The sequence below is a fragment of the Anoplopoma fimbria genome, chromosome 2, assembly GCF_027596085.1.
Source record: "Anoplopoma fimbria isolate UVic2021 breed Golden Eagle Sablefish chromosome 2, Afim_UVic_2022, whole genome shotgun sequence".
NCBI classification, from domain to species: Eukaryota; Metazoa; Chordata; class Actinopteri; order Perciformes; family Anoplopomatidae; genus Anoplopoma; species Anoplopoma fimbria.
The window spans coordinates 6,737,161-6,759,366 of NC_072450.1; the positions used below are offsets into that span (position 1 = coordinate 6,737,161).

A 22,206-nucleotide genomic window follows, 5' to 3' on the forward strand; every position below is an offset into this window, starting at 1 on the left:
ACTTAATGATGATGATGATGATGATGTGGTGCTTTTTTTAATTCACTCAATGAGTTTTGAAACTATTTCATAACTTAAAGGCTGAATTTTCTCTCCCTGTTGAGGACCATTAAGTCTTCCCTTTGAAGCTCAAGCATGAAAATCACAAACCAGTGGGTGCATTCTGTCACATGACAGCAGTAACACACAACACCTCTGCTCTGTTCTCACATGCGTACGTCGCCTCTGCACAGCTTTCCAGAAACAATTACGCTGATAACTTCGAAACTATTAGCCTTATTACTTTCAGGGTTCAGTAAGCGGCCTTAAAAAGCTCTGCGCTTAACACGCCATTATGAGCTAATCTACCGACATGAGCAAGAACCACAAAGAGAACACAGCAGGACCGAAGCTGCTACAAAGTGCTATCTCTCACGAGAAGCTTTCTCAGGAGAGCCATGACTAAATATCTCAGGTAATGGCACTAAAACGAGTGCGGACTCTGCAGGAGACATGCTCCGATAGTAGCGAGCGCTTTCAAGAGAAATCTACCTTTGCCATGTCCAGGAGTTCATAAGAAAGACATCCCTTTCATCTATTTGTTCAAATCACAGCGTCTGTTACCTGCCTTCTCTGTCAGGAGGCTTCTAAAATAATTCCCCGGCTGTTCTTGGAGATCTGGCTCGAACCCTGACGTTTCTATTTCAAGCTGACCCTTCCTCTTAAGTCTGTTTCTCTCATAACTCCCAAGTCAATTCAGTTAATATCTATAGTAGATACAAAGACTTTATCTTCACTGTCAAAGGTGGGTATGAGCCGAAGCGAAAATGTAGGAATGACACATGAATAGCCCATGAACTCCACAATCCTCCCAACATTAATCCCTCCCTTCCCTCTTTGGTTTCTTACCAGTTTGTAGTTTTCGCAGAAGAAGCGGCTGTAGCTCCTGGTAGGCACCCCGAGGCCCCCGTACTCAGCCATGTGGGCCTGTCACCTTGATAAACTAACTAACTGGCTCAAGTAAACAACTGGAGGTCCTTAAACTTCCAGAAGACCAAAACAGGAGCTCCCCCTGTCATAAAGATGAGGTGGAGCCGGTAAATATAGCCACGCCATTTGATGACTCTCCTGCCTCACATCTCCGCAACAGCTCTGGGTGTCTGTCCGGCTTGTTGACGTGCTTTACTCCTCGTTATATGCACCTCTTTTCTTCGGACTGCTTCAAAAAGAATCCTCAGACACTGACAATGTTTTAGACCCTCTCTCTCCCTCTCTCCCTCTGGGTGTCAATCACCCTGTCTGAGTCAGACACCCTGACTCAGTTCCCTCTTCTGCTATAGAAGGACACACCAGCAAGATACAACCCAGACATTTAGATTTTTGTGCTTCAGCAGAGTTGTTTAAATCTAACAAACATATCGTGCTAGGTAAGCTGACAACAGACATTTCTTAGCCACCATTATAGTGCAATTAAGATGATCTGTTATTCCCTTTTGAAGTAGGAATGACAGTAGAAAGCGTAGCTGCTTGCTCTTTCTGTTTTGTGACTATTCACTAGAGCCATAAACTCCTTATACAGATGCATTCATGTCCCATAATTACTAACATGTCATCTTCCCCTGTTTTGTGCTTGCAGGTTGCCATGGAACATAGTTGCGCCTGGATTGTTGCTTCTGCTCGACGCCCACTGCTACTGTTCCTATGAGTATCTGTCATATTTCTATGATTTATTAAAGTTGTTGTTGTTATTGTCATTGTTAGTGCATCTCCGTCTCTCCAAACACAACTGATCAAGGCAGATGGCCGCACGTCCAGAGTCAAGTTCTGCCCAAGGTTTCTCGAAAAAGTATTTTTTTTCCCTTGCCCCCGTCCGGCTTGCGCCTCCTCATGGGGGAGTGTTGGGCCTCTGTAAATTAAAGAGTACCTGCTCTTTATGAAAAGCGCCATGAGAGAGCCTCTGTTATACATATATGCTTAGTCATCCAGGCTACTAGAGAGGAAGCACAGTCGCCCCCCGTGTCCCAGACACACATGGTGTAAATGTTATAGATGTCTCTCCTCGATGTGACAGAGCTCCTAACGCTGACTGACAGAGAGTTTTAGTGTCTTCTTCCTCTGACACACCTGGTGCTGTACATTACAGCAGGCGCCCACACACAGACTGACATAAGTTCACATGGGAGGCCTCAGATCTCCCTCCCATGGTTGTACTACTGTTTGGATCCAGCCAATATGACCACTGGTGAACTTTTAACCAGCAAAGAAATGTGCTGACATTAGACCTGTCAGTATAATTAAGTCATCGACTAATTGTGCAGTAGATCCACATGACCTCTAACATTTTTGCTGATCCTGACATTGCCCGTTATGTTTACATGCATGTTTGTTTACATAAGACTTTTTCAAACATTTAAACTAACAATATGTCAAAATAAGTTGGGTTTTCTCTGCCTTTATAAGACTTTGGCTTAGCTCAGACATTTTTAATTGTCGTTAAAGAGTAACTAAACCCCAGAGTTTTGGCTGAAATTCTGGTTCCCACAACAAAAAGACACTTTTCAACTGGATTTTGGATTATTGCAGAATAAAATCTCTCTGGCAAACACAAGTTTGTGAAACCTTTTGTTCAGCAAGATTAACAAATTTTAACAAAACTTTTGTGGTTTTTGAAGCATGAATGCAATGGACTGAAATAAAAAGCTAACGTTTATACAAGTCTATACAAGAACTACACCACAGTTGCATGAACGCATGTAAACACAACGAAAATGTTAAGGCAGACTAGTCACCATTTTTTTGTCTCATTAAGCCACTTGCTAGCAACCCCCTGTTTAAAGACACAGAAAGGGTGTTTACTGACATATTTACCATCTTAAAAAAAAAAAGCTTTAACCTTGTGCTAACCACTCTCTTCAGGTATTTAACCAAAAGCATATTGAAAAAAAACACTGACTTGAAGATAAGTTTGTGCTAATTGATAGCGCTAATTGCCGATGCTTATCTCTAGCATGCTGACTACTGGCATGTATATTTTTAGTTAAGACTCACTTTAATGGTTTTTTGACTACAATTGTTGTAGTTTGCAATGTGAAAGGTGGCCTCTATATCAACCCCACTAATATACTTGTCGGCGACCCCTCCTGCAGCCGGACCACGCTGAGTCTCATCGATAAGGACGCAGCAGCTCTCCATGCTGCTGCTGAAGGCTGAGGGGCGACATGTGGCGACACGTCTCCTCTGACCCAGTCTGGGCCGGCTGGCAGATGGCCGATGGGAAAATGATGGATGGACTGACGGACACACTCACGTAATAATCTAACAGAAGGATGCAGGGAGGGGAAGGAGTGCTGGATAGCTGCACGTCTCCTCCCGCTTATCATTGTGCGAGTTACTTTTTCTGTCACACCTTACATGTATAGAGTCACCAGAGAAACAACCCCCCACCCCATCACCAACTTAAATAAGTCAACACTGGGCAAAAAGGAGCATCGTCTGCACAGCTCTCCATGAACACTAGCAGAAATAGACAGATGGCTTCTGAGAAATCTGTGTCCCTGGTCAGTATGATATGACAACACAGGACTGCAGTCTGCTGTGCCAGCTGCTGTGATGCTTTATACAGGACACAATGACTCCAAACTAGTGCTTTAACACTGACACTTCCAGTGCTTGACCACAATACTGGACTGAGGCAAAGAGACATGTGAGCAATTAAGTCCAAAAGGGGTTCATCTGCTAAAAACAACAACAAAACCTCTAAAAGCTACTGTGTGGTGGGACGCACTGCTAAGTTTGTAGAAGCGGCTGAACTGAAAAACGGAGGATACACGCGATATGACAGCATCAACACTGTGGGATCCTGACTACATGTGCAGCAAGCATATTTTTTCCACATTTTAAGTTTTAGTTTAACCATAGTTCTTTAAGATAAACGTAAGCCTTTTTAGAAGATGACACTTGTGTTATAGTGGATAAATCAGAAAGAAATGCGTTACCAATGCTTGCAAGTGCCTAAGCAAATTTACAGTAGCTTGTTAATAGCTATCTTCATCATCATCCGTCATCATCTTAGTTATCAACTGCATCCCTGGTGGCCAATTTGATGTTTTTTAACTAGACTACAGTCACCTCGATAGCGTTTCAGCCTTTGGTTGCATGTTGTGGCTCAAATGATTCTCCTGTCCTCCAATGGGTTTGGTTTTCAGGGTCTGCTCTGTCTCTATCCCTGTTGGCTCAGTGACTGTCTGATAAGGGATGTAAACACGGATCTGCTGTTTGATTCACTTTCTGTACTGTCAATATGGATTTCCTCAGTAAATTACAATGGGTTTGAGATATGTTCTTCAAAATTCATAGTTGCCTTGTTGGGGCTGCTGTCGTTTACCAACTTAGTTTGGACAAACAGGCTTTCCATTGTAGTTGAGCTGATGCAAGATAAACGGACTGCTACTATTACGCTTCAGAAGAAAGAAGACCATTTGACAAGGAAAAAGACAGATGAACTGGGAAAGAGATCCTAGAAAGATCAATCTTGGGATTATAAGAATATAAGAACATTCAAAACAGTGACCAGTAGTGGCTCCAAAACAGAGCCCATTGTCTCAAACCACTTGGGCATGGATTAATGAAAACACATGCAGAAATTGTGACAATGTCTACATCTGATACTATGCTACGTAACTGCTGTGGCTATTAGATATCAGTGTCCGTCCTGTTATCTAGGGAGGTACATGAAAACGGAGGAAAGAAACATAAACAGAGACATAGAAATACAGGGGTTGCTTGAGAAACAGATCCCTGTTCTTTAAACAGCCATAATCACATGGAACCCACAAACGTTTTGCCTTCGCCCCAGTCTCTCCTCTCCATCACCACTGCAGCTGGTGGAGCTGCTTCTTCTTCTTCTTCTCAGCTCCCAGCAGGATGCACCAAAGATGTTTTTTGGGGTTTGTGGGGTCCCTGGCAGCAACCTCACCCCCCCACGTTCTCTGTTGTACTCACACAGGCCTCTCAAGTGGCTTTAGCCCACAGAAAGCTGAGTCGGCCGCTCTAAATGAGCCCCCATGTATCGGCCTGCTCTCTGTTTGGCACATGAAAGACATGTGGCTTTGAGAGGCAAAGAGGCCTCACCAGGCTCATGGAAGACTAAACCACTTGGCAAAAACTCTGCAGTTTGGGAAACAGAGTCCTCCATCGGAAGGCCAAGAGAAGAGGTGTGCATGTGTGGTCATCTGTACATTTGATACATAAACTGAAAAACTTGACCCACAAATTGCAAAGCAAATGAGTACATCTGCATCCAATAGTGATAGTTTTGCTAGTACGTGTGTGCACTACTTACCCTGACTATCCCACAACGACCAAATATTCAGTTTAATCCAGGATATGATAATATTGATTCATGAATACTAGACTTCTAAATCCCCTAAATTGGTGCTTTGGTTGCTGACACAGTAGTCTTTGATCAGGACAAATCCTGAGACATGCAGGCTGATGCACATGAGTGACCAGCAAGTGTTATTAAAGATGGCTTAGCTTTTTAGCAGCACAGTGTGAGTGAACAAGCCGTATGCAATGATATAAACTGATTTCCCTGCAGACACAGCTGCCTCGTGGACTTTAAAAATCACATCCACACTCTGCATGTGTGGTACAGTAGCAGAGAAGAGCTTTACACTACAACGTAACCTCAGTTCTGACTCTACAATATTATTGTTTTTGGATTCAAGTCAGCAGGGTTTGACATCCAAAGATGACTTTCTTGACCCCTAAAGATAATACTTCAATCTATATTTAAGATGCCATATGCATGGGTTTCCTGTTTCCTAGTAACCAAATGCACACATCCTGAATTCAAATCTGGACACAGGCCCTTGATGCATGTCATCCCCTCTGCTTTCCAGACAACTTGGAACTCGATAATATCCAACCAACTACTAGAAAAGGTACAATGGGCCACTCAAAGAGTTCCCAATAATAAACCAAGAAACATTTCTCTGACGTTAGACAACAATGGAAGCGTGCATTGAAAATGGTTAACCATCAACTAAAAGTCAACATAAAATATATTTGAAAGTAAATCTCATCTATTTATGCAAGGAGGCTGCAGTGCTGAGTGTTCATTTTTGTGTACACTTGCCAAAGAAACATAATTTTGTCACGGTCAGCAATGTTTTTTGCTAAAGATTGGCACCGTTTACATGAAATTTTAAGTGAGGAATTGTCAACCTTTGCTTTTAATGGGAACGCAGTATAGCAAAAGGGCATATCGTGTAGCTGTGACATCCGTGGTTCGATTCAAGCTCAAGACTGCTGCATGTTAACTTGATGAATCGCAAATAAATTCATAATTTCTAAAAAAAATATATATATAAAAATAAAACCACAAAAAATACTAGAAATATTGTCTGATGTAATCTGAATCCAGCTCACTGAAGATGTCCAAACTCTGGTCAAGACAGGTAGCTGAATTGATCTTTCTTCAGTTGTCATACAAACTGAAGATGAACCTTTAAAAACGACAACACCTAAAAAGACATGAATATGTATTTGTGTGTACGACTGGTTATATATATGTTTCTTTAAGACATGTCAAATAAATCAAAATCAAATCAAACTTTGCTCAATCAATAAGGTCATCAAAATAATAATTGGAAAAACAAATGAGGAGTTAAATCCATACTATGACAAGTGAGAGTCTGTCGAGGCTACATGTGTGTAAAACTATACAGTATTACACACAACGCACCACCATATAACTTAACAGAACACAATTACGGTTCATTTAGTCTTTTAATGCTCTGTGTGTAGTGGCATGCCTATGATCAGGATTAAACACATAAATCAAACATTCTGATTTACGCTGCATAAGGTCCGGTGTTGACATAAGGACCATGACAATCAAATAAATCAATAGACCAGTATGAGAACAGAGAGAGTTGTGGACATCGACTACACTTCATAATAAAAAAGGAAGGTCATTTTAATTTCTGGAAGTGTGTGCACATGTTCAAGTGTGCCTGTCTGTAATCCCTTTGTCATTTTCGCCCCTCTCTTACACACACACACACACACACACACACACACACACACACACACACACACACACACACACACACACACACGCTGACCCTGTGGCCCACCGGCATCCCGTCAGTCATGCTGGGTGGAGGTTAGCGGTGTGTAATTAAACTAGCCTTCTTATCAGCTCATCTCTAGACTCGGGTAATAACCTCCTCTGCTTCCATCTCCCCTTCCTCTGTGGGCCCGGCGGATCCAGATAAGGACGATGGCAGAAAGAAAGAGAGAATAAAAGAAAGAAAGAAAGAAAGAAAGAGAGAGAGAGAGAGAGAGAGTGTCCCATCCATCTGTGTTATGTGTAAACTCAACAGGGTGCTCATTATACAAACTGACTTTTATTAAATCTGCTGCTTCCTACTTTTATCACACAGCCGTTACAAAGATCTTTTTTTTTTCTTTCTCATTTGTTCCCACCACGCGTCCTATCCCCACCTGACCGGCCCTGTTTTTTTATCACAGCATCCCAGATCCTGTTGAATATTTACCATCTCTGTTGGTACATATATCACACCAAACAGCAGGCAACAAAGCAGAACCAAAGACAATGCACACTCACACATGAATTGTGCTGCAAAAGTCTTGTTGAAGTTCTCGCTAAGCCTATTTTAAGTTCCCATGCAGACATCAAAGTGAGGCTAGTATCAGGTGAGAGGGAGAAAGAAAAACGGGACGCACCCCCCTTCATCACTTTCCTCTGATATTACAACAACCTCTGCTAATCCATTGTGTGCCTGCAATCCAACACCACAGCTACTGTAAGGCTCTGAACTGATGAGACAAGCATTTTCACTGATACATAAACATACAGTGGAAAAAAAAAAAAAATCTAAGAGAGACATGTCCTGAAACTGCAGCATCAGGGAAGACAAGCAGGTAAAGATGCGAACACTGTGTTGATAAAAAGACTGTCAACAAGAGGAGAAAAAGCTTGCGATTTAACATTTTATATGCATGGAGAAGAACTAAGTTGCAATCATTTCTTTAACTGCTCCCTGGTGTTTGACCTGTGTGGTGACCTGGAAGTGTCCAGCCTACCAGTTTCATGGTGAAGTTGTTCTGCTCCCAGCGGCACAGCATCAAACTCATGTCGCTTCTTGAAGCTTCCTTCCTCGGAGACACCTGCCTCACACTGAGGAGGACTGTTTGCTGCCCAGACAGGCCCAAATATAAGCCATCAGAACCGGGTTTAAACTACAGCTGGACCCCACAGAGCTGCAGTTAAACACACCCCCAAAAAAAAAAAAAAAAAAAATCCCCCAAAAAATTGAATCCAAGGAGGAGGTTGCAGGTTTTGGGCAAAATTTCCTGAATGAGTGCACCATGTATATCCAGAGGAAATGGGAGAGCTGCTGCTTGCTCGAGCCCCAGCAGGTCTCTGTTTGCCTGAGGGAGGAGGGGTTGGGGGGGGAGAGAGAGCTCAGTGCCTCCAGCTTCTCTCCACCCACTTTGGGACACGGAGGAGGGAAAAATAAACGCAGGAGGCGAAAGGCAAGAGGAGCTCCGCGGCCTCTGCTGCGGCTCTGAGATGCAGCCAAACCAAACGCACAGAGATGGAGGAGGAGGAGGAGGAGGAGGAGATCCCCCCCTTCCCCTCCTCCTTCGCCCACGGCAACACATTGTGCTATTGCTCTTCAATGGACCATCGGTCATATGCGGCGGAGAAAGGAAGAGAATAGAACAGACCTCTTAACCTCTGCTTACACCCTTCCCCCGATAGTCAAGCCCCTCCATTACACACAAAAAAAGTGAGGACAAAAAGGGACGATCAGAGCACCCTTGATAACAGTGGAGGGCCTAAAGTGTGGGGACGTGCCGAGCTCAGAGGCCAAAACCACGCAGAACTCAATGCTAACCGTCTCTTTTCTATTTATTATTTCTTAAACCAGCTCCTCTGCTGTCTGTTAAAAAAAGCTGGGTTTTTATTTCGCCCGACCAGAGCCGGAGCGGTCCGGTCTCTGATCAGCCGTCACCCACATCACTTTGCAGCAGCTGCGTGTGTGTATTTATGTTCATGTGTACAGCGGGGACCTAACCTAAGCATTTATGTATGTGTGTGTGTGTTTGTGTGTAAGAGAGTCCACAGCACAGGGTGCCCTCCGTTTGAGTGCGATCCAAGCCCCTGTACACACACACACACACACACCACGGACCACAAATTACAAGCCGAATTTGAATTTTGGGAAAGGCCCAAGATTTACAGAAAGTTCCCACAGTAGGGGGATGCATGATCACTTCCAGCAGGCGCTACGAAAACGCTTTGAGCTTCACGACACAACAATAAGACTGAAGCCATGTCGACAATATAAAGTAATGAGCTGTGATGTTTTCACCGATATAAATGTCTGTGTTGATTCTCTACTGCCAACAGTGATGCATAGCGGGTTGATAACGGTTCTGGTGGAAAATTATGCATTTTGCAGCTGAAATGCACGTAAAAGTGTTGAATTGTAAGTGAATTTCTCCTGAATTTCATAAACAACACGCAGATAATGGCTTGCTTCTTTGTAGGGCATATGTTGAGCATTGTGTGTCAACGATGGTTGAGGTTTGGACTTTTGGTTTGTAGTGCATTTAAGTGGCAAATGTCTGCATGTACGGTGGCCACCACAGACAAAACCAAAAGGAAAGACTACATCAACAGAATATCCAATGAGGAGGACGTCACGATGAAACCCACACTGTTAGCGGCTCAAGGCCGTAGGTGCTTTGAGCTAAAAACGTTAGCATTACCTCCCTGAGCTACCATGCTCACAAAGAGCAGGGCTGAGGTCAAACACACAAAATATTTACGTCCCGTGTCTTTTCTTTACCACTTTTCTTAGACCTTAATGGAAAACATCACGTGAAGGAGAATTCGTAAAGACATAGGAAAACAGAAATGCATGCTACGAGAATCCCACTGCATTTCCACCATGCAATGGCAGCAACTAACACATAAAAAAAATATAATAGTTATAAACTCAATGCTGTCAAAAACAGAATCCCACTTCAATTTATCCATAGTGTGCAATTAAAACAGCTACTGCAGATGTTATTGACATACAGTGACGCGTAGCATTAAATGTTGCTTATGCAAGGAATTGTGGGACGGAATTATCATCTTTCCTTTCGTTAAAAAAGGTTGTGGGAAATGTCATCAGTTTTGGAGGTATTTCACCTGATGATGATCATCCTCTCAACACCATGAATGTTGGTTCCAAATTTTATTAGCAATCATCCGATAGTTGTGGAGACATTTTACAAAAATACTGTCATGACAACCAATCTTCTGTCTGAACCAAAGAGGTGATAAAAAAAAACTGCATCAATGAGAAAATAACACCAAAAATGTGAATTAAACAATATAAAGTGGATTTTGCAAGTGGTCAACCTTCACTTTTTTACATAGCAACTAACATGCACATGCAGTTCCTTTTCTATATTTCACACACAACACAAAGTAACCTTTCTACTCAGCCTACCACACCACAGAAACATCAGTCCCCCATTGCTGCTAACCAGCATTGATTTACTGACATTCTGGCTCTACAAGAAGAGAATATGTCAGCGTTTAGTTCTTGTATTTAACAGTTTTAGAACAGGCCTTCAACAAGCTCATTAAGTGCAGCCGCAGTGAATGGGCTGAGTATGGTGCCTTTCACAGTCCCAGATCAACCTCAGTGTGTCGGGGACAATGCGGGGGGGGATAACCCCACCAGGGAGGGCCTTTTGTTTTGGGGGACCCCCACCTCAGAGCTCTCGAGGCTGGGGAAGGAAGATTGGGGGGGATGGTGGTTGGTTGGGGCGACCCTGCTGCCTGGCTGTTCCCCGTTCTGGGTGAGGGATGGGGGAGACATATGGACTCGCTGGGGGTAAAGAGACACGCACAAAAGCAATGTGACCGGGGTCTGCTGCGGAGGTAATGGTAGACTGACTACTTTATCTGTCTTTTAATTGACTTCTTCTCTTCTACATCACATACATTTAGCTTTACATAATGTGGTATGGAAGGACATTAAAGATGACGGATTGTCTGTAAAGATCTTTCACTTCACGCGTCTGCAATAAAAAGTCATCAACTAACCAGGTAACATGCAAATATATCATTTACTGAAGTTAGACAGTTTTGTCAATGTCATCCGGAGCAGAAATCATCTTCCGTATGTCCTTTAAATATATCATTTTTGAATTCATAATACAAAACAAATCAAAAATGTAATCAATTGTACTGTGTGAAACTGAACATAATGTTCAACTCAGTTTGCAGTCTGTCCTGTAAATAGGAAAGAAAATGTAATTAAAGTTACCAGTTATCGAATTATAAACCGATTCGAACACTTTGAGTCCAAGGATGGCATCTGGGCCTGGTTGCCACGGCTACCAGCAGAGGCCACCTTATCAATGAATTAACATTTAAAAATCAGTGCTCTATGTTGTCGTATCTTCAGATACAGTAAAGGTGCCACAGCTGTAGGTGAACACCTCTAAATAAAGTCAATTACTGCATCTAAAACTTAAGAAATCTATTAGTAACTTGATTGACATTTATTAGTTAATATGTAAAAAAATTCTCTACTTCTTTATGTTTTGGACACATAAACTCAAGGTGTTGTAGAAACATGAAATAAAATGAGTTTAAACTCTTAAAATCTAAAACTAACCTTCTTGTTTAAGGTTTTTATCCAGCACTGATGATGCAGCGCATATTTATTCTTCAGGCAGATGGTTGAGATGTAGATGTACAGTACCAGTCAAAAGTTTGGACACACCTTCTCATTCAATGGTTTTTCTTTATTTTTATTTTTTTTTTTTCTACATTGTAGATTAATATTGAAGACATCCAAACTATGAAGGAACACATATGGAATTATGTGGTAAACAAACAAATGCTCAACAAACCAGAATATGTTTTATATTTTAGATTCTTCAAAGTAGTTGAATGAGAAAGTGTGTCCAAACGGGTTTGTGTGTGTGTGTGTGTGTGTGTGTGTGTGTGTGTGTGTGTGTGTGTGTGTGTGTGTGTGTGTGTGTGTGTGTGTGTGTGTGTGTGATGATGTGTGGGAAATGGAGAGACTTTATGTGTTTGCAGTCACAGAATAGCTTTTTAAATGGCAGATTAACAGCCCCATCTTCTGATTCAACACTTCTCAGGGAAGCTTAGAGCTGTGTCAACTGAGTATCAACTGAGCGAGTGCAAACATGCAGAACGACACACACACACACACACACACACACACACACACACACACACACACACACACACACACATAAGTCTTGTCGAGCCAGGTTGGAATCATAAATATGCTCCCTGAAGCTGAGAAGAGAAAATCCACTTCACCACAGAGGTGACGGAAAGCCAAGAAATATCTCGTAGCTGCATTCATGTCTGTTCACACTGAAGAGTCACATCAAAGTCTGAGCACAGCTGAGAACCTCTGCAGCTGAGAGAAGCGTAGTTTGAACCCTTTACTATATACAGTGCCATATTAATATGTAGTACACTGTACATCGAGGTGAAAACAGGCCCTATGAAGTTTACTTTGCATTGTAAAAGGGCGTGCATGCACAGCTACAGCAGGTACGGAAGGTGAAATAAATCTAAGACACTTTGTCGTTTCAACATGCACTGCTGCTTTCTCTTCTAAAATCAGTGGGTTATATGGAACAATAAAACAAGGGTTTGTGTACATCGGCCTGTCTAAATGTGACCGCTCATGTTGCTTCCCCAAATGTCGCCATGACAACTGATCTCAGCAATGAAGATGTTGAGTAAACACTGATAAATGATAGAAAAAATGATAGCCTTGAGAAAATATACTGTAGTAGCTATTCAAGCTTAGTAATGCACATTTATGATTTGGTGATCTGCTCTGGTACATTTATTGATTAAAATAATCCAGATGTATATACACCTGGAATTAACTCTGCAGATCATATTTTTAATGAACTTTCACGTTACATTTGAGCAGGTCAACTAATGTGAGGGTAGTCAGATTGGTGCATTATGGTAGATGTTGCATCCAATCCCATTTTTTCCTACATAGAAGGAGTGTATTTAATAAGCAGAAAACCCTTTTTTCTGTGTTCTCCACTTTGGAACAAACTTAATTCCTAGAAACAAATACTACATTTAGAGAGTTCTCCTTCTGATTCGTTGTATCAAAACCTGACCAGCAGGCGTCATCGGCTCTCTGCTCCACAGAGGTCATGAAGTTATCCAACCAGCCTCCCGGTCCTCGTTGACCCCTCAGGACACGGTTCCTCTGGGGAGGTTGACTTCGGCCCTGCTGACCTCTACCTCCTGGCCTCTCCTCCGTTTTCCACACTGCCTTCTGTTTCCAGACGGAGATGGAGCTGATTGTGTTAGTCTAACCGCCTCCGCAGCGCCGCTGTCCCCGGGGGGACGCCGCTCACAATGACCCGTTCGTCTGCACCAAGCAGATCCCTGTGACAACTAACGCAGAGGGAAGCAGACAAGGAGAGAAGCCGAGGACAGGAGGGCACCTTGGTGGAGTGGGGAGTGGGGGGGGGGGGGGGAATCAATGGAAGGACGTTGACTCAGGAGAAGCAGATGCCCCCGGTCCTAATTAATATGGTTACGTCCTCAGCCATGACCTCACACAGGAAGGCGAGGGGACAACCGCACAGGAAGTGGAATCTGATCGAGAAGCATTAGGCAGAGATGAGGTCATTACAACTGGAGCCAACTGACATATGATCATGTAACCCCCCCCCCCCAAAAAAAAAAAAAAAAAAAAAAAAAAAAAAAAAAAAAACCAAAGCCTTTCAAGATGTAAATGCTAAAACTGGAAAATTTTCTCTTGATTTTTATATTTTTTAGGAAGATGTCAAACAGAATATGAAAAACCCTAAAGGTGGACATGAAACTCTAAAACCTCTTTCAAATTCCTCCATCAGCAGAGTGATTTATTGATAACAAAATGTGTTTTATGATTTTACTGTTTCCTGCCCTGCAACAAAACAGGTTATCTTGAATCATATTTTCAATATAACATTTACCCTTTAAGATCAAAGTGTAATATCTCTACTATACCTGAACCATTCGTAGCAGGAGTCCTTTATTTCACACATTGAGCTTTCTGATTATTATTTTTTCATCCTTAAAAAACATGTTATTTTTTATCAAATAAAAAATTAAGTAAAAACTCATTTGTATCAGTTACATTAGAAAAGCTCCACTGGTCCGATGCAATTGGACATTTCTTTTCACATCCAGAAAAAGTTGATAAAACAACTATTATGGCTGCTCATATTGCATTAGATATGAAGTCAACATCCAAATTAAACCAATGCTGCAACTTAAACATGAACCAACAGGCATCCTGGAGTAAAGTCGGATGTAAAAACCCAACAAATCTTTCAATATCTGTAAAAATCCTTCAACAAACACATTTCCATTTCACTCTGAAAAGCTGCTGAGGTGGCTGCTGGAGGAGCACCCTCCTCCTCACCCTCAGATAAAAGCCACTGACTTCAGGTCTGCTGCTATCTCACCATCTGAAACAGTCTGCCCGTGACTGAAGCCTCTGCTGGCATCAACCCGGCACGATGAAATCTGCAGGACGACCATCTCTGAGAGAAGAGTGTTTGTTGCTCTTATCACCAGCAACACGGGCTTCCTCCTGTCTGATGCTGATTGTAACACACGTGTGGTCTCTGCTGCGTGAAAACCTCTTATCTCCAAAGTGTCAGCTTTCAGTAACCTCGATGACAAAAAGAAGACTTCTTGACGCGGGGCTTTTCACTTTCCAACTACGACAGATACAACCACAAAATGATAAAGTGCATGAATCCATGAGGATAACTCACAAGTCCTAACAAGACATGTCCTTTTTTTTTTGTCCTGTGCTCTTTGTCTGAACTCTGGCAGTCTGTTAAAACCTCGGTTATTCCTTTGAACAATGAGCTCTCCAACAATGAATCACTAAAACATCCATTAAATCTGGCTTTAACTTGCATCTCCTCCAGAGGAGACATATGTGTATGTGTGGCCCTTTGTCATGGTAATAAAAAAAAAAAAGCAGCAATAAAGTCACCTAGACCACCCACCCCCCAACCAATCTGTCCTCCTCTGGGCGGGCAGGAGGGCATTAGCAATCCAATGCAGCCCGATGGGGCTCTGCCTTTCACTCTCACCTGCCGGGTCGTGTCTTCAGGAGACTCTCGCTGGATGTAAGAGCCATAAAATAAAAAAAAAGGCATTATTGCCTTCCACGGGAAGCTAAGGGGGAGGAGCAGAGGGGAGAGGCTCAAGACATGGGAGAGATCTCTTCTCTGGGTCAAGCGAGATGGTTTTAAAGGTTGATGCCGACATTTGAAGACTGAGGATGCATATATTAAATAATTTGTTTTGTTTGCTGTTTTTTATTCTCTAGAATCAAATGTCTGGCTTGAAAATCCTTCAAAATAGTATTTTAACCATGAAGGAAAGCATGATTCTTTATCGTTAGTAGTGCTGCAACTGTGGATTATTGTCATTATCATGTAATCTCTTAAATTTAGTCAGAAAATGTCAACAAAGCACCAACTTTACTGACTCAAGATGGAATCTTTAAAATACACGTACCTGCCTTCACATGCCAAGTATTTAACTAGGGGGGAGGTATGAAAAAATATAAAAAAGAGAGTCGTTCATGAGGTGGTTCGCTAGTCCAACATGAAATGAAACAATCCTTATCCTGCCCTCTTGTTAAAAATTTACAAGTTGCCTTCTGCCTCCAACAGAGCAAAACCTAAAAATATTCAATTCATGACATAAAACACAGAAAAGCAGCAATTTCTCAGCTGCAGCCAGTGAAGGTTTAGCATTCAAAGGATTACTTGTTTATCAAAAGTGATCTTAACGGATCTTTTGTTGATTATTTAAGCTAATTTAACTAAATTTATGGAATTATTTTGAGTTAGCAACTGTTTAAAGGCCGCTCCAAGAATTGTATTTAAATAAATATGTGATAAGCCACTATCAACCACCAAAGGAGGGAACACAATGGTGATTGAGCATATGGACCACTTATGAAAGTATTGCAATATTTCAATATTTGCAGTGAATAGGGTGTTTGGGGCGACATCCTGGAAATTTGAAGCTCATGTATCAACAATAAGACTCTAGCCTGTTAACTCATATATACATTGTTCTTACTCAGTTATAAATTCCAACCAGGACTGAAATATTAAGGACTGCCACTTTAAGGCTATTCATTTATATTTCATTTTAGAGGGGAAACACAGGCATTACTGCAAAAGTACAACTTACATGGATGAATAACTATTAAATATAATGTCATTGACGGTTTTCCTTCCTGGTTTTAACCAAATGTATATATATATTAAGTCTAATCTCCACCCTCCATCGCCATGGATCCCTAGTTTGCCATTAAGGGTCATTTAATTAGCTTTGAATCCATAACAACTAAATGAGTTCACACATAGTGCTGAGTATAGCGGGGTTCACGGTCAAACCAATTCCCAGAATGAAATTACAACCAATTTAAATAATTCAAATGAAGTCGGGCAAATACAAATCTTCAAGAACGGAGGAAGTTGAATTAATAAAGCTGATGAATCCATCACACAGTGATGATTTAATATCTTCTCTCCTGGAGGCGGGCTGCCTAAATTGTGGATCCTGGTTTATTTACAAGATGATCATCTTAGTAAATATTAGCAGAGGTGACCTTTGACCCTCTTCACTGTGTTTTTATGTGATTGGTGTTCAGCTCACAGGCCCAGCTGAGCTTTCATAATGAGTCTAATAAAGCCAGTCTTTACACAGAGCCTGACTTAAGCCTTTATCTGAAAATATACTTATTAAGATAGGGGCTCCTTATCTCACCGGCACACGGACAAATCTCTCTCTGTGGCTGTGCGCTCATGTGTGTGTGTGTGTGTGTGTGTGTGTGTGTGTGTGTGTGTGTGTGTGTGTGTGTTCATGACTTATAAAGGACTGTGTACGCTCCATGTAGCATCAAAATTTATTTTTCAGGCTCTCCTGCTGCGAATGTGGCTTTCAGAGATTCTGCGTTTGAACCTTTTTTTTTTCCTTTTTCAAAGCTGCAGCTAAGAATTAATGAGGTGGCAACAATGAACACTTGGGGAAGAAAGAAATGAAAGAGTGTGAGAGAGAGAGAGAGAGCAAGAGAGAGAGAGAGACAAGGAGAGTGAAAGAAAACAGAGAGAGAGAGAAAGAGAAAGGTGGTCGGGGATAAAAGTGAGGCATTCAAGATGAATAGAGAAGCAAAGACTGTGGCCTTGAATGACTTGCACCCACACACTAACACACACACACACACACACACACACACACACACACACACACACACACACACACACACACACACACACACACACACACACACACACACACACACACTCTCCTGCCAGTGTTTGTGAATGGAATCGGATGTAGTGTAGAGAAACAGCCACTAGAGGGCAGCAGAGTATCTGTGCAAGGCTTTGCTCTCTCTGTAATAACAGTATGGTAAAAGGTTAAAGATCACAGCAGCTTGTCCTTTTAACGGTGTCACACATAAAGACGACACACACACATGCACACACACACACACACACACACACACACACACACACACACACACACACACACACACACACACACACAACACAAACACACACACACACACACACACACACTCACAGCAAACAGCTTCAAATACCATTCACACATTTCCAGACTATCACCTTCACATCAGATTCTGAAGATTGTGCCAGACTTCATGCCCTCACACACACACACACACACACACACACACACACACACACACACACACACACACACACACACACACACACACACACACACACACACACACACACACACACACACACACACACACACACACACACACACACACACACACACACACACACACACAAAGCTAAGCATACAGACAGTGCAATCCTCCCTCCTGTCTATAAACACGGCCTGGATGTTCCTCTCTACCTCCTGCTGCTCTCGCTGCATTATGGATTAACCCTTTGTTACAGGTGTACACAACATGTTTGTGTGCTTAGCGCCAACTGGGTCATCCAGCTGGATGTTTGTGAGGAGCAGGAGCCTCGTTTAAACTCTGCCACTAATCCTTCAGATACCTGAAAACACGTGCTGCCTGTAATGTCATGTTCAATGCATTTAGTGTTTAGGTGTCCCAAGAGCACACCTTGTTTTACCTCTGCTTAAGACAGTTTCCTGCATTTCCCAGAATGCCTGAAAAATCCCTGGATAAATCCATGGTTTTTATGCTTTTTATGAATATTTCCTCTTTTCTTTATTCTTCTTCCTGTTTTCTGTGTTAGTTCAACTTCGGCTTTTATATTTAGATCTCAAGAGACAATCCTGGTTCAATAAAGGTGAAATAAAAATAAACTGATAGAGAGATTGTTAGAGAAAGAGGATATATTGTCCTAGTTGAGAAGTGACTCAAACCTCAACCCACTCTTGCAGTATGACTGTACTGGATTCAGCTCTATTTGCTGCTTCATGTGGGAGTTGAAGTGGGTCTCTCCGCCTCTCCAATGATGTATTTTTCTCCCTGTGTGATTATTGGAAGTTGGTGAGAAATGTTCATTCACATTTCCTGATTGTTTAACTGAAAGAAAGAGTCTTTACACATCGTGTCTCCCAGGTCCGCGGTGAAAGGTTCAAAAACATAAAGCAGCCTCCTCGTGTCCGGAGAGCCTCGTCTCATCTCACTCTGCCCTCAGAGCAGATTGGATTCACTCTGAGGACCGATGATGTCTGTGCACCAAATCAACGTCTGCAATTCTGCTTCTTGACCTTCCTCTAGTTCAGTCAGTCTCTAGAGGGAAGTCCAACACACACAATCTAGAAATGAGGACGATAAAACTGAGCTATGGGGCAACTATAACACTCCTGCCCTGTATTAATTGTTTCAAGCAATTACTGCCTGCTGAAAATGAGCTGACCAACATAATGTACAGCACCGTACTGTAGTTAAAGGGGACATATCATGATTCTTTTTAAGTTCATGCTTGTATATAGGGTTTCAACAAGAACATGTTTACATGTTTTAATGTAAAAAAACACATTATTTTTCCTCATACAGTCTTTCTGAATAAACCTGTTTTCAACATCTGTCTAAAACGCTCCGTTTTAGCGCCTGTCTCTTTAAGTCGCCTACCTAAAAAGCCAATTCTGCTCTGATTGGCTTTCAAGAAAAATAGGATGTACCCAGGCGGCAACATCCGGTTCTGCAGAGTGAAGCCAATGCAGAAGTGTCTTAAAAACTTGCATCCACTCTACTGGCCAGCAGGGGGCAACTCTTCTGGTTGCAAAATTAAGTCAGATTGTATAGAAGTCTATGAGAAAATGACCCTACCTCTCTCTTGATTTATACCCTTAGTAAACCTTTTAAACATGAGTTTATGGTCTCAATTGCTGTTTTTAAGTCAGTATTCAGTATTCATCTTTAATAAACCACAAAAGGATTATGCTGTACTTCACTACTAAAGTGTCTCTACGTCAGTAGAGCAGTCCAAATATGGTAACTTCCGTTTACTGGTTGCAAAAAACCAAGATGGCAACAGCAAAATCGCCAAACTCAGGGCTTTAAAATGGCAGACCACAAAATGTCTCTGGACGTAGTCTAAATGACTACGTCCACTTCTTATATACAGTCTATGCGTGCACCTTTGCAAAGATAGTTCTGAAGCTGCAGGTAGAGATACTTGGATAGGTGAGGTATAGTCTAATGAGCCAGGATGTGACATCAGAAGATGAGCCATATCTCAATGGATTGCTGATCTAGGGTTTCAATCACAAAAAAAACTAAATTGACAAATAAGGCAGACGGGGCAATTCAAACGACGATAAAAACAACAGCTCTAAGGTCATTCTCATCCCTGAACATTCAGAAAACACTTAAACGTGATGCAGACACACACACACACACACACACACACACACACACACACACACACACACACACACACACACACACACACACACACACACACACACACACACACACACAGCAGTGATGGATTTCAGCACATGACTGCAATATTCCCATCACTGCTGCTAGTCAGGAAATGTCAAGGGTTAGCCCAGCCCGGGGTGAAGACGGCTGCTTCATCAGCACCACGGGGATGGAGAGGGAAAAAAATAAAGGACAGAGAGGAGAGAGTAAGAGAAAGTCACGGAAAGTAGGTCAGTGAGAAAAAAAAAAAAAAAAAGTGATTAGCCACTAAACAAACGCCACCAGCATCTCCTCCTCCTCACGCGATCATCATCACACCCGACTCAGATTTGTCTCCTAACACAACAACGGTCGCTGGACGCATCAGTGGATCCAAGTCACGCTCACTGTTACGACAGTTTGCCAAGTGTGCACATGCTGGCTCTCTAACACAAATACACACACACACACACACACACACACACACACTGACACCTTCCTCGTCACTGCCTTACATGGCCTTAAGAGCCATCCCTCTCGCCGCTGCAGCCGTTTGTGTGTGCGGGGTTGCTAAGTGCTGCCAATGTTTCACACAAACACAGCAAAACAGCCACCCTGACATCCCGCTGCACTGCCATCCTGGGCGGCAGAGACGCAGCCTGCTCCGACGCCTTCCAGGAAAAATGACTGGATTTGGCTTTGAGTTTCTGTTGTGCTTAACTGAGCCAGAAATAGAACTGAAATTATATGTGTGCTGGTTAACAACAAAAGTGATCATTCAAAGGGCCCCCATGGCTGAGAATACAAGAGGCACAGAAATAGATAAACACACTCACACAATGTGAAATCACTGAAGACATCTGATATTGTTGCAAGTGACCTTTCATGATAAGATTGAATGTCTTCACATGTTTATGCCGCAATGACTCAGGATTTTCCTTCATAATTTAATTCTTGTGCAACAAATACTGCCCTGTTGTGATAAATGTGCACAAATTATCAAAATATTTACCCCAGATACCTGCTGAGCTCTGTGCCGACCTTTTAGAAAAGATGCTTTTGGAGGCAGAAATCTATTATCTCCTCCAGCAGTGTTCAAAATGGACTCAAGTACATGTTGTACCTCACAAAGCTGTACAAGCTTCCCTCCTATCGCAGCTTGTTGGAGTAGGCAGTGAGCCTCCACCAGCGCTGAGTAATAAGCAGCAGTAGGTGGACTGAGATCGAATGAAAAGAGTGGATGTCAGTGGGGGTAAAGCTGGGTGGGTGGGTGGAGGTGACAGTTTTTTCATCCTGACCTGAGAGTCTTCTCCATCCTGTGCCCCTGGTGTGACGCCTCTCGGGGGTCCTGAGCCCACCTGCTGTCCCAGCGAGGGGATGTGGGTCTTGAGGGGCGCCGACGGCAGTGATAGAGCCGACAGCCGGCTGTGGGTCTGGGGGATGGGCAGAGCGCTGTGCACCGGTTTGGGTTTGGGGAGTCCTGATTTCATCTTGGAGGCCACCAGGATGGCTGGCATCTTCTCCCCGACCGCCTGATGACCGCACGCCCCCCTCCGACTCACGGCGAGTTTGGAAATGATGCAACTTAGTCAGTAAAATTCCTCGTTAACTCACATGTGGTCCAGTTACGTCTGTACCAGATTGAAGAAAACACATGTGCAGATTGCACCTGATAGACCACTGGGTCGAAGGAATGTGTGTAATTTGTTGGTGTCCTGGTCTTTGCTGCTCCTGCTGGATCTCAGCAGGGGGGTGAGCTTAGATCCCCGTAGGGGGGCTTAAAACCCACCGATTCCACCTGTTTCCTGGTTTCAAGTAGCTTCAGATCTTTATATCTTGTAGAAAAGACCAAATCCTCCTCACAGTGGTCTGAAAAAAAAGAAACGTGTCCAGGTGGAAATGAGAGAAAATCCACTCTGCAGAAAGTCCAGGAAAGAAAATCAAAAAACCCCACTTGTCACATGGAGGATTCCCCAGTTGCCTGATGGCAGAGCGAGTTCTCCCCTTCCACTTATTTCCAACACTGAATGGGAGTCAGTGATTGGCAAAAGGATCCTACAGGAGGCAGAGCTGTTTCGTCTCCCACAGACCTTTGTTAATTACACCATCACTTCAGGATGACAGGAGGAAGGACCGAGATCCATGGAGTAAAAAAAGAAAAGAACATGCAGCAGAGACACAGCGACCGATCGCTTCAACGACTGCTCAGCCTGTG

The 22,206-nt window shown here is 42.7% G+C and overlaps 1 protein-coding gene across 1 annotated transcript in view; it reads right to left on the bottom strand.

Annotated features, from left to right (window-relative positions):
- nav2a (neuron navigator 2a) overlaps positions 1-21,508 on the bottom strand; it is a 115,600-nt gene extending 94,092 nt beyond the window's left edge. Inside the window, exon 1 of the mRNA XM_054608542.1 lies at positions 21,290-21,508. Coding sequence (XP_054464517.1) covers positions 21,290-21,508 — 219 coding nt within the window. The remainder of the gene's footprint in view (positions 1-21,289) is intronic.
- Between the last annotated feature and the right edge of the window lie 698 nt (positions 21,509-22,206).